Genomic DNA, 14,462 nt, shown 5'->3' on the forward strand with positions numbered 1-14,462 from the left:
TTTAGTGTCATGGACTCTCGTTAAAGCAAAAACTGAGGAAGAGAGAACTGTTAAGTGTGCCACACAGACAATAGAGTTGAAACAACAAAGTTCCTGGGTGTTATGATTCATTCCAGAGTAAACTGGTCTCATCGTTTAACAAGCTTCACCAGAGATTCAGCTTATCGATTTTTGCCATACATATTATCTCTCAGATTGGGAATTTCAACACTACTACGTGGTGCACTATGCATACTTCCATGCTCTAATAACATGTGGACTTATATTTGGGGAAACCAGTCACTAGTAAATAAAATATTCTTGGCCCAAAAATGTGTGGTAAGAATAATGAGTGATGTAGACTTTAGATGTACTTGTCCAAATCATTATCAGAAATTAAACATTCTAATTCCTGCTTCTCAATTTGTATTTTATCTTATGTGTTTCATCAATAAAAATTCTGAGTTATGTAAAAGTAACAGTGAATATCATGAATACAGTAGTAGGAGGAAATGATTGCAAAAATCTTATGATTATGCAGAATGGAGTGTATTACTATGGCACAAAAGTTTATAATGCTCTTCCTTCGGGTATTAAATGTAAGTTTTATAAAAAGTCCATTTTTAGGGATCCTCTGAGGCAGTTTCTTCTGGAAAGGTCATTTAAAGACAAGGTGTTCATAAAATTTGGGAACACTTTCAATTACTTATTGCACAAGAACCGAACATTGTACAGATATCATATATATGTCGTTTTGAAGAGAAACCCTGAACGTTTTTTCATGTATACTGCCACAGCCTAGTTTGGTAATTTGCCGATAGTCAATGCTAGTCCAAACATGGCAAGTTCAGGTGCAGAGCGAGCTTTCTATGTGTTGGAGTTTGACAAAAACAAGTGTGCTAAAGCTGTTCAATGGATGTTTAGAACCAAGTTTGGTAAGAAGCCACCAACAAGGAAGGCCATCTACCATTGGCCCAACAAATTCATTATGACGGGTTGCTTGTGCCCAGCAAAGAGAAGCGGACGTCCCAATGTGACCGAAGTGAATGTGAAGTGCGTACGGGAGACATTCATACTGTAAGGAGTCCAAAGAAACAGGTGTGTCATGCATCCCGTGAACTCAAAATGGCTCCAATGACAGTGGAAAGTCCTATGACAGAAGCTGTCTATGAAACCATTCAAATTGGAGCTAGTGCAGAAGCTCAGCTCAATGATGACAACAAAGACAAGCGTTTTGTGTTTTGTTCGCAGCTGCAACAATTGAATGAGGATGGGGAGGGCATTGTTTATCGCTTAACTTTTAGTGACGAAGACACTTTTCACACTAATGGGAAAGTGAACAGGCATAATTGTCGAATCTGGGGTACAAAGCATCCACACGAATGCATTGAATGTGAGTGTGATTCCCCAAAAATAAATGTTTTTTGTGCCTTGTCATGTGGGAAACTGTACGGGCCATTCTTCTTCGCATGAGTAGTCTCTGGATATTCCTACTTGGACATGTTGCAGCAATGGCTGATGCTTCAAATGCAATCCGACTCTCCATTCTTCTTTCAGCAGGATGGGGCTGTACCCCATTTTCATTGTGAAGTTCGTGGGTAACTGAACACGGAGCTGCTGCATCGATGGATCGGCCGTGCTGCAGAAGGGAACAGCTGTTTCATGAAATGGCCTCCCCAATCTCATTCAGTGTGACTTTTCTGTGAGGACACATTAAAGATCTGGTGTATGTACCACCTCTACCATTTGATGTAGCAGAGCTCCAGGAGAGAATACGGGAAGTGACTGCCACAGTCAACAATGCCATGCTAGGATGGGTATGGCAAGAATTTAATTACCTTATTGACATCTACTGGGTCAGTAATGGTTCGCATATCAAATGTTTGTATTAAAAAAAAAAATGGAGTTTCTCTTCAAAATGCAATATGTATGACATCTGTGCAATGTTTAGTTCTTGTGCAATAAATAGTTGAAAGTGTTCCAAGACTTTATGTACACCCTTTGTATGTGTGATGTTATGTAATGCAAGATTGAATGATAATGTACTTACTTTTTTATTATTTTTAACTTGCAGGTCTAACTTTGTAAACATGATCTTTTATTACTTTTGTATTTTTAGGATTCCCTACCTCAGCCGGTAAAAATAGGACCCCTATAGGATTGCTATGTTGCCATTTTTCTCAGGAATGGGAAGACATATCAAATGGAAATTTATGGCACATACTAGGGTCTACTGTCCCTTGGCGGTGTAAAAACTTTTATCAAAAGATATGGTCATTTATGTCATTTGATTCTTGCAAACTCACTCATCAGTACATATGGTTACTTCTATTTGACTGAGAATCATGAAATTTGGCAAGCAGGAAGGTTTCAGAGTAAACATGAAGAGAAAAATCTGAAAACTTAATTTGTTCTTACATTGCATGAAAAAAAAATTATATTTATTACCCACCTTTCCATCTGTTAAAACCCCATTTTCTCAAGAACTACAATAGCAAATGCGAAATTACACAAAAATTTAAACCTAAAATCTAAAATTAAAACATTCTCAAATGTCTTGAAATTCCCAATACCAATATCCTGCCAGTATCAATACTGATAACAGGCAGAAACCATCAAGATTCTCAATTCCTTGGATGGATGAACTATCTATATACATAATTAAGTTCATATGGAATCGTCAGAGTGTCAGACCTACTTGCACTTGATGTACTTTTTGCAAAATTACTATCTATGTATTGCTTTGTTTAGAGAAATCACATAAATTGTAATATAAATGTAAAAAACAATAAGAAAATTGACACCCTCTATATCCTTGTGAGTTTATCACAAATGGAACAACAGACAAGAAACATAAATGGATAAAATGAGTGCTTATCAATGCAGACTGATGTTGGACATGCAAGTGACTGTGCTCGAGCACTAGGTGGAGTGGCAAGTACCAGTCCACAATCTGTGACAGCTGGCTGCTCGGCGTAGGTTCAGGACCAATCTAGCTAAACAAAACCTTACAGGCTTTTCATTGGCCTGGATAAATGTCATTGTATTGTTAAGAAGAAAAAAAATATCATAGCAATAGTTTCTAAATACTGCAAACTACTCCACTGGGAGTACAGTTGCATGGGACTCCACTGGGAGTACAGTTGCATGGGACCCACCCAGAGAGTTTTTGGCAGCTAGGAAGAGCCTAGTTCCTACTGTATTACGTAATGGGAGCTCCACTTCAGCACAGACATTGCTTTAAAAATTTGTTGTGTTAACTTTGGTTGACTTTACTGTTTTCTGGAGATTAAGTGACCATATACATAGTAAAGTCACTGCTACACACTGCAGGAAATTGCAACATATGATTATTCGCTTCAGAAATAATTTATACTTCCATTTGTACTTGATTTTTTGCTTCTTTTGCTTGATAGCGAAGAAAGATGCGTCTTGGAATGAATAGACTTCTTTCATTTGGAAAAAAAAATTAACATTTGGTATTAATTTAAACAGTTTCCACTCCTTACTACGATAAATTAGCATTTCACCTTCTCTTTACACATCATTTCAGTTATCACTGGACCAGTATCAATACAAAATCTGCACTCTGTCTCTTTTGACAGGCAAACGAGTATGAAGATTTTCTTCATATTGCATTAAAAAAGTTGTTTACAAAGAATAATGATTTCATTCATTTCACATATATGTTAAAGATCATAGAATGTCTTTACAAAGTGGGTACCATCTGCTCCCACTTATCCACAGTCGGCTAAAAGGCTGTGTTGTCTAGTACTCCAAAGGTTCTCCACAAATGTAAAAGATCTGATTTTTGACCACACAGTATCATCAAAAGAAAAAAAACATTTGCATAAATGTTTGAATTATAAATATCATAAATGCATTAAAATGAAGATTTCCTTGGCTTTGGTTTGGTGGAAAAGATAGCAGCATCATCAGAACTAATTTTTTATACTAAACTGGGCTGCAGTTTTTTGGAGACCACAGAGTAGTCACTGAAAGTGGATGTAGAGATTTTTGTTCTACAAATAATAAAGTTTACAGCCATTCCAACTCCAAGTGTAAGTTGGATTTTATCACTATTGCATCCATGACAGCAAGTTGAGATACCTCACATGGAGAAATAAAGAAACCATCGTAACCATTTTCACTTTTGGGTGGCAGTGTAATTGCCTCACATTTAGAAGGAAGACATTTTAATCTCTTTCGTGAAACATTAGGAGGACCATGCTTGTCCAAGTAACTGCCATAGTACTGGTCTCACCAGCAGATGACTAACTGACAGCATGTCTCACTAATAGTGAATAGTGTTTTATTCGTCTCGTAACATACAATTTCTAATCATATGATTAGTGTACAGGAGACATGCCAAAAAATTGATAACTCAACTTAGGCCTAATTGGTACAAAGAATTTTAACATTAATATAAACTTTTATTTTTCTTTCCTCCCTTTACACACAAGACTATATGTAAATTTATTTTGCTCAAATGTTCAGTTCATCGCCGGCCGGAGTGGCCGAGCAGTTCTAGGTGCTACAGTCTGGAACCACGCGACCACTACGGTCGCAGGTTTGAATCCTGCCTTGGGCATGGATGTGTGTAATGTCCTTAGGTTAGTTAGGTTTAAGTAGTTCTAAGTTCTAGGGGACTGATGGCCTCAGAAGGTAAGTCCCATAGTGCTCAGAGCCATTTTGTTCAGTTCATCCTTCATGAACTCCTCAACAGTGTAGTAGCAGCATTTGACAAGTGTATCATATAGCTTTGTTTTCAGTGTCTCTAGGTTCATAATCAGAACATTCTTTCCTTTTAGCTTGTTATGAATTTTCATTGCCATATACTGAGGAGACTGTGCATATAGGTTTAAGCGATGAGTGGGAAGCATAAAATTGTCTTTGTTTCTTGTGTTACACATGTGTTTGTAACAGTTTTTCTCGAATAACTCTAAATTGCTCTGTAGAAAGATGATATTATCATAGATGTATGAGGAGGGAACTGTTAATAACTATTGTTTTTCAAATAGTGGTATTGCTTGAATTTCCCCAAAAAATAATACCATACCTTACAACTGATTGAAAGTAGCTGTGGTATGCAATTTTCCTTGTATTCATGTCTGTTGCACCATCTGATATTTGCATAGTAAATGCAAAGCTACATAATTTGTTTAACAGGTAGTCAACATGTTTATTCCAATTTAAATTTTTATCTAGGTTTAACCCTAAAAACTTCACAGAATCCACTTCTTCTGTATACTGATTTTTAGAGTTATTTTAATTTCTTTGGGCTTTGACTGTTTTGTTCTGAATTGGACCATGTGGGTTTTAGGGATGTTCAATCTTAATCCATTCAGTTGGAGCCATGTTTCTAGTTTGTTCATTGCGTTTATTATGTAGAGAGGGATGTTTTCTGGCTCCTGGTTTTCAATTAATACAGATGTGTCGTCTGCAAATAAAATAGATGAAGCACTTATATTTTTCGGTAAATCATTACCATAGAACAAAAACAAAATAGGTCCTAGAATTGAGCCTTGAGGGACACCTTGGGCTACTGTTTTCCATTTTGAATAGTAATTTGCTGCATTTGATGAGACATTCACTCTTTGTTTCCTATTTGATAAGTATGAAGTAAGCCAATTTAGAACATTACCCTTGATCCCATACTTGTCAAGCTTATGGATGAGCAGTGCATGATTTACAGAGTCAAAGGCTTTTGTGAGATCACAAAAGATTCGTGCAACTTTATTATGATGTCTAATGATGTGCTGATCTTGTTGATAAACTTGTTAATTGCATCAATAGTACTTTCGCCATGCTGGAAACCAAATTGGTTTTCCATAATAATATCATATTTCTCCATAAAATTTCGATTCTGCATAGCAGCAGCATTTTCAAAGATTTTTGATAGGACTGGAAGGAGGTAGATGGGACGATAATTCCCCATATCCTCTCTTGACCCTTTTTTTAGCAACGGTTTTACTTCTGCATACTTCAGCACCTCTGGGAAGCTTCCCTGTTCAAAGGAATGGTTTATTATTTTAGATATTGGGTATCCTATTATTTGACACAGAAATTTAAGGACTTTTGCTGGTATTCAATCCCAGCCTGCAGAGTTTTTGTTTTTTAGTTTTAATATACTTATTCTACATCTATTGTTGAAACTGTTTAGAATTTTGTGAGGCATTCAGAATTATTATTTTGTCCAAAGGGACATACATTGTTCTCATAATCTGCAACATTAACCTCTGGTTTCACTACATTAATGAAGAACTCATTGAAGCATTCTGAAATTTGAGCCGGATTTACAATGATCTCATCTTCAAGCTTAATTGTACTAATTCCATGTCTAGAGGCTTTGATACCTAATTCGTGTTTTACAACTGACCACACTGCCTTTGATTTATTCTCATGTTTTAAGATTAATTTATTATTTGTCATTTGCTTTGCTGCCTTGACAACTTTCTTAAATGTACTTTTGTATCGTTTAACATATTCAATAAATCCAATTTTTTTGTTATGTCTTAGTTTCTTAGCACTGGAGATTTTTATACCTTTAGTGATCCATTTTTTGTCATTTTAATAAAATATGTTTTTTTTTTTTTCACTGAAAACATTTAGAAAATCCCTTAGAAATGCTGCAAAATTTGCTGTGCATGAAATATTTTTATCAAAGTGCCATTCTGTCTCCTTCAGCTTATCATGGTATAGAGTCAAAGTTTCTTGGTTGAAGATCCTTTTTACATAAACTTTTTTACATAGGACTTCTCTACCTGCTCTGGGTAGCTCAATGAATAATATTGAATGATCAGAAATTCCTAGATCTAGACAAAATTTATATCCATCTTCAAATACATAATTCGTTAAAATGTTGTCAATGCATGTAGCTGACTGAGCATTTTCTCTTGTAGATTCAGAAAAATTTAATTCGAAGCCATATTTTTTTATTAAGTCTGTAAATTTTGATACCTCACATGTTTCATTCAACACATTGATGTTGAAATCAGCAGCAACTACAATTTTTTTCCTCTTTTCTTACTGAGATATTCTAACAAACTCTGAAGTTTACATAGGAAATGCTCAGTTGTCACCTTCCCTGGGATTCTATAAATTGATATTATAACAACATTTAAGTCCTTTAACTCAACACAGCAACCCTCAAAAATACACTCTTCATTAAAACAATTGAAGTCACATCTTACATGGTAATCTAAATCAGAATGAATGAGTATGCATGAACCTCCTCGTGACTTATTTATCGTACAAAAGCTGGTAGCTACCTTAAAATTTTCAATTTTATTTAAAATTTTTATGGTATCACTACTAAGCCAGTGTTCATTGAAACAAATTACTTTAATATTTAGAAATTCAGATAAAAAAAAAAACTTGTAGCTCATCTAACTTAGAGCTTCTGTCACATGAGTATTCAGCACTTAAACCATTTATATTACAATGCCTTATATAGTTACTACTAGGATCATCAATTTTATTTTTTAAAGACCTAATATTTAATAATGAGCCATCCTCACAAAAGGGTAGGAGCTTACAGACTGGCTCTCTTTATTTTGACAATATATGAAAAGGATAGATTGCTGCTCACAGTACAGATGACATGTTGAGTCACAGACAGACACAACAAAGTGATGCTATACATTTAAGCTTTTGGCCAAAAGGCCTTCTTCTAAAGTAAAAAACACATACATTCAGGCAAGCACTACTCACATACACATGACCACTGTCTGGTCACTGAGGTGGGATCAACAGAGGTGAGTAAAAATCTACCATTGTCTAATATTTTCATTATTCTATGCTGGATTTCCTCTGTAAAATTCCCATACTTACAGGATTTGAAGGTCAGCACCCAGACATATGGTGCATTTCTCTAAAACACTCAAGTAAATCGACATTGAAAATGTGAGTGTTGTTAACTCTTAATCATTTTAAGCATCATTAAAATAGTGCCACTCATATGTGTGTGCTAAGCATTCCTCTTGTAATTTGTGAGGTCATTAGTTCGATTCTTGATAGACACAACTTTCTAAATTATATATTTATTAGGAAACTTAAATGATTAACAAATATTGTATGACAATTTTTAATAAAAAAAAGTTGCATCTATTGAAAACAAAACGCATCTATTGAAAACAAAACCAGAAACTTCATGTTTGAAGGCCAATAACTACACAGCTGCAAGCTCATTAAAATAGTTTACATTTAACAGCACTCTAATCTTCAAATCCTTACAGTCAACTTTTTGAATGGTGCATTGTACTGCTTTGGAAAGTTACTTACCTTCAAATCTCATAAGAATATAGAAAATTGGGGGGGGGGGGGGGTTCAGTCTGTAAGTCCAGGTCAGTCTTAGAATCCAGAGCTCCTTAGTCATAACCTGACACTACTGTCAGTAGCTATACAACTGGCTGTCTTATAAAGTATCACAGTAAGAACCCACGTGATACTATTTGAGGACACATTACCTCAGACATTTCCATGGATGAAGCTTCTGAGGAAGTCTTCACAACTTTATACAGCCCCCTCCACATATTATTTAAAATATTGTCTCTGTGACATTGTCTGACCACTTTTAACAAGAGATCCTTCATGGCTTTTTTTGACTTTTTTTACTATCACTATAAATCATATAACATCTACAATAAGAAGCCTCTTTGGTTATTTGCAGACAATGTCTTTGTCTTCTTTTCTTCTACCAGCATAACAATAGTAATCTGTCAGTTGCATCTGACAGCTAAGAACCTTGAAGAAAGGATTTATACAGCCCCCTCCACATATTATTTAAAATATTGTCTCTGTGACATTGTCTGACCACTTTTAACAAGAGATCCTTCATGGCTTTTTTTGACTTTTTTTACTATCACCATAAATCATATAACATCTACAATAAGAAGCCTCTTTGGTTATTTGCAGACAATGTCTTTGTCTTCTTTTCTTCTACCAGCATAACAATAGTAATCTGTCAGTTGCATCTGACAGCTAAGAACCTTGAAGAAAGGATGGAAAAGAAAGCTTTCAAGTACTGAAACAAAAAATATCTTTGTGTTAAGCTTATGTGATGTCCACGTTTAACAACCAGAAATTACAGTCCCTGTGAGCTTCAAATATTAAGTGTGTTTGTCCAAGCCTGTCTGCTCTAGTTTTACATAACATTTGTACAGTCTTGTTTCTGTGTGCATGGTTAATTGGTATACCACACTATCTTATTTAAAAGTATTAGGAGTTTGGTGCTGTTTGACGGAATTAGTCTGGCTGCCTCTACTTTTGGAACCAGTCTTACCCACAGCCTGTTTCTGATGCAGGAAAACCACCACATTGTTTGAGGTGGTGATGCCTCATAATACATCATGGCTATAAAATACTGTCCATGCTAAAGATACTGTCATACTACATCATTGCAATTCCACCAATAGAATAACTCTGCAATTGCCGGTGAACAATGATGGATTTCAGTATTCATATGAGAGACTGCCTCATAATAGATGCAGAATTATTTTAGACTTATTAAATAAAGAAAATCTGTACTTCAAATTATTTTTTTAAGTCTATTTCACAGTGTTTTAGACTTCTTGAAGTGTACAGAAAAAAATCTTTTCTGCTTTAATTCCATTAGTGCCCAACAGACAAAATGACCCACAAGATGCAGGACACATTTCACTTGCTTCTGCAGCAAGGGATACATCTCTGATTCTACTGGGTAGCAAGAGCTTGTGAGAATTTGAGGAAAGGAGTGGCAAGTAGACAGAAACGAATGAGACCTGCATTAATCACCATGCAACTTTCTGCTACAGGTTATCTTGCTGTTGAGTCAGAGAGTTATGCAATTGTGGGAGGAGGAATGGTTGGCACTGGAGTACTACAACCTATGCTCATTGAAGCCAACTTGTTGGCTGCTGTGTACCTCAAACTGTTCTTGATAAGTGCATGAAGTTAGACTGGCAGTCTAGTTTTGGCAGCCAAACTTCTACTTCTTTTTTATCTTAATTTATTTATGCATTTTTCTGGTAATATTTTCTTAGATTATTGACTTGTATATAAAGTATCAGAAACACCTCACATGTTGAAATCAGTCTGAGATTCTCTGGACTCAGGATCATTGCTCCCTGAGGTTTGAATAATTCTCTCATTTTGTTGAAAAGTTAATAATGTAATGATCAAAGCTTAGTCTTTAATGGGATCTAGATGGAGACCGTTCTAAGCTATTCACAATAATAGGAAGGTTTATAAAATGTGTTATGTCAACAAATAAATTCGAATTGACTGTGCAAATTTAGACTGATGTGCCACTGAACAGGTTGCTGTCCATTTTAGACATGGTGTCTTACACCATTTTGAGTGGCCTCCCACCCCCTCCCAAAACTGTGGTGCTTGTGACATAATTTATACAATAGCTATCTTTTTTTTTTTCATTTTGATGTCTTACTGTGCAGAAATGAAACATTATGGTCTAAAGTTAAATTAGATATCATACTGTCCTAAACAACCATTGTCTACATAATTACTGCCTAGATACTTTTGAATTATTGCATCAGCAGTAAATTATAGTTGCCAATCTTTTGTACTATTCTTTGTCTACGTCATGATCAGTATGAATAAATATTGTAAACAATAGTGTATGTAGAATGTACTCCAGAAAAATTACTACTGTTTGGTTTTTCAGTTTTCAGACCAATTTCATCTGCATATACACTCATTTTATCATTCATGCTATACTGATTATTCAGCAGCATTGTGTCATTATTAATTACTGTACACTTACAATAATTTCTTTTTCATTCCTTGCAGGTGAAGATCAACCGCCACCATATAGTGAAGCATGTGGCATGCAACTTCCAAACAAACCATTTTATAAATAATAAATTATTAACTTGCAAGTTTAATTTACATAGGTATTGTTGGTATGTTGTTTGAAGGGAGAACATTTTCATACGTTGTGCCATTCATTGAAGTGACCAGTATTAGGTTTTTATTTGTGTATCACATAATTAAAAAGGTACCTATGCAGAGTAACCACAGTATTCCAATTAAGAAAAATTCTGTGTTTTACCTGGTTCACATTGCAGTGCTGTTCTAGGATAGTAATCTAACTGCTGTAGGAACAACATTATGCACAACCCGAAATATTCCACATCTGCAAATACAATTACATAGACAAATATTTTTACATGAAATTAGCCTACCCAAAATACTACACTTACCACCAAAAATAGTATTTGATAATTTAGTCAACGTGCACAATATTCTAGGCCATGCCTATGCCAGCCCTGCTTCCATTCCTGTACTACCTGAGTCATTTTCCTGTGAATGACTTACATGAGAGACTTCTTCCATACATACATCTGCTGCCTCATAATGTAGTCCAGCTACAGGTATTTCCTACCATATAAAGAGTATATACAAGTAGCCAGGTCATTTATGAGATCAGTATTTTTAAACTTGTTCCAGCATTACATGTAAGGCTGACAACCAGCTGCCTGCCTCCATAACTCGCCACCACCAAATTGTGGCTAATTGTAAACACAGCCACCCACTTGATGAATCTACTGCCCACCACAACATCAATTACTGCATTACCACACCATTTGGATCCCCTACATACATTACCAGCTCCTCTGAAGTGAACAGTCGAGAACAGTCTCTCCAGCATATCCTCTGTTACTGAATTTTTCCTCTTTTCTTTCTGTACACCACTCTCCTGTTCCTCTAAATTTTATATTTAAATTTCTCTACTCACTCCCCCCTCCCCACTCCCTGTTAATGTTCAGTGAACATCCCTTTTTCTGTCCCCACTTTGGTACAGTAGCTCCTTGCTAATCTGTCCTCCACACGTCCGGGAGCATGGTCAGAATGCAGAAAAAGAAGGTTGGATCTGACCCATTACATCACAGTACTGCACGATTTTAATTTTCGACTGGGAATACTGTCTGAAATATTGTTCTGTGTTGAAATAGTAACAAAACTAAAGGAAAATGTTGACACACTAAAAAATCTTACATGAAAGTGTAATGTATATTATTGCCAGTACTGTAAAATATGCCTGTATTGTACAGTTAGATATTGATACTGTGAGCAAAAGTGTAACTTCTGTAGATACTTTATTACCATACTACATTGAGACAACTGATTTAAACTGAACTGTATACAATATGAAAAATCACACAGTAAAAGGTGTTCTATTCTTAAGCAGGATGAAAAAAAAGTCTAAAATGTTGTTTTGCTTAGCAGATGACAACCTTGATAGTGTTGCAATTTTCACCAATCCACAAAATGTCTACTGGAATAGATGAGCTTTGCTCGATGAATATGAAAGACTATATCAAATGTGTTTTTAATATCTGTATGTGATACTCAAGCTGTATGTTCATTATCGTCGTCATCTTTCTCATTCTCATCGGTTGTTTAGTTACAGCATCAATGATTTCTTCTTCTTATTCTTCTTTTTCTTCTTCCGCTTCCATTGACATTGCATCCCAGGATGGGACTTGACAGCAACCAACACTGTCAGTGTCTTCCCCAACCTCATCACTCCATCCCAACCTCTGTTGTGCTCTGGCTCTTCTTCCTCCAGGTGCACTGCAGCAGGCTTTACTTGTGGGATCCATTTCATCGAGTCTTATTACATGCCCAGCCCATCTCAATCCACACAACTTTAGTGTGTGTAGTCTGGCTTCAGCTGCGAGAGACTGTGGTCATGAGTGTGTGAGTTGTGTTTACGCACGCTCTCATTCCTTCATCTTCTTCAGCTTCCATTTTCATACACAGGTCCAGAGATTCTCCTCAATATATTTCTTTCATTTGATCTCGGTCTACTTTCTCCCTGCTTTGTAATCGTCCACATTTCTGAACCATACACAAGTACTGGGCATATCAGCATTTTATAGAGTTGGCACTGAGTCTCTCATGATAGAAGCTTGGATTTAATATGTCGCAGCATTCTAAAATAAAATCAATTAGAAGCACTTGTGCAGTCCATAATTTCAGTTTATGTACTGCCATTTGCTTCTATCTTTGCAGCCAGATTTGTGAAACATTCCACTTGCTCTAAAGTTATTCCATCAAGGGTTACTGTGGGCTGTAAGAGTTGATTTGTACCATTGTACATATACTTGGTCTTTCCTTCATTAATTTTGAGGCCCATCTTCTCTGCCCTCAGTTTTAGAGCTGAGAAGGCACCTTGTAGATCTCTAAATGTCCTACTCGTTAGGTTCAAATCATCTGCATACCCAACAGTAGTACGGAGTTATAGTAGATAGTACCTCTTGTCTGGATACCCAATTCATGCACCACTTTCTCGAATGCCAAGTTTAAGAGTAGACAGGAAAGCCCATCCCCTTTTCTTAGCCCAGTTTGTATGGGAAACTGGGATGATAGTCTAGACTGCACTCGCACAGTACACAGACTTAGGGTGGCCTCTCAAATGCATCAACTTCTCAGGCACCCAAAATTCCTGCATTGCCTCATAAAGTTTAGCCTGATTTGCTGTGCCTAATGCAGATTTGAAATCAATAGAAAGATGGTGCACACAAACATTACATTCGTTGGTCTTTTCTACTATTTGCAGGAGAGTAAATATTTGGTTCATAGTTGACTTTCCTGCTCTGAATCAATGCTAATAATGTCCAATAATTTTTTGCTGTGAATGAAAGTCTACTAAACAAGATATTTGACAATACTTTATTTGAAATATGTTATGCCTCTGTAGATGTCACATTTGAATATATCTGCTTTCTTGTGTATCAAACACACTGTCCCTAATAAAATTTTCTCCGGCTTCTAGTCACGTCCAGTGGTTTAAAATCCACAAGCTTTTGGCCGATTTCTCCTCGGCCATTGTCAAGTGGTGACATGGCTGAGGAGAACTGGGCTTAAAGCTCATGTATTTTAAACTACTGGACATGACTTGAAGCCCGAGAAAATTTTATCAGTATATGTCACTGTGAAGCTATGCATTTGTGTACACTGTCCCTAAATTCCATATTTCTGGCAACTCTTTTTTTTTCAGCTAAGGCACAAAATCTTGTATATCCTGCAATTAAACTCAGCTCCTCTGGCTTTCAATAGTTCTGTTGTTATATTAGCAGTCCCTGGTGCTTTATTGTTCTTCAATGAGGCAATTGCTTTGTGTACTGCTCCTTGAGAGAGAGGGGAGGTGGCCTCATCCTCTTTTTCTGGGTGCATTATTACCTCTTCGATAGGGGGCTCTGGAGCATCCGATAGTTCACTAAAATATTCTACTCAATGTTCCAATATCTCTTGGTCATCAGCTAGTAATTCCCCATTTTTACTTTTACATATATTAATATATGGCTTAAAAGTTCTTCTTTCACTATTAATTATCTGATAGAATTTTCTGACATTATTTGTGTTTCCAAATGTCTCCAGTCCTTCAATCTGCTTTCTTTCCCATTCCCTTTTCTTTTTATGATGCAGTTATGCAGTTTCTTCTCTTCTTTCCTTTTATATTGATAATTTCTTACTCC

The 14,462-nt window shown here is 36.1% G+C and overlaps 1 protein-coding gene across 1 annotated transcript in view; it reads left to right on the forward strand.

Annotated features, from left to right (window-relative positions):
• Positions 1-12,201, forward strand: part of LOC126262493 (uncharacterized) — a 120,175-nt gene extending 107,974 nt beyond the window's left edge. Inside the window, exon 5 of the mRNA XM_049959158.1 lies at positions 10,768-12,201. Within this exon, the coding sequence (XP_049815115.1) occupies positions 10,768-10,838 (71 nt within the window). The 3' untranslated portion in view covers positions 10,839-12,201. The remainder of the gene's footprint in view (positions 1-10,767) is intronic.
• The last annotated feature ends 2,261 nt before the right edge of the window (positions 12,202-14,462 follow it).

The sequence above is a fragment of the Schistocerca nitens genome, chromosome 6, assembly GCF_023898315.1.
Source record: "Schistocerca nitens isolate TAMUIC-IGC-003100 chromosome 6, iqSchNite1.1, whole genome shotgun sequence".
NCBI lineage: Eukaryota > Metazoa > Arthropoda > Insecta > Orthoptera > Acrididae > Schistocerca > Schistocerca nitens.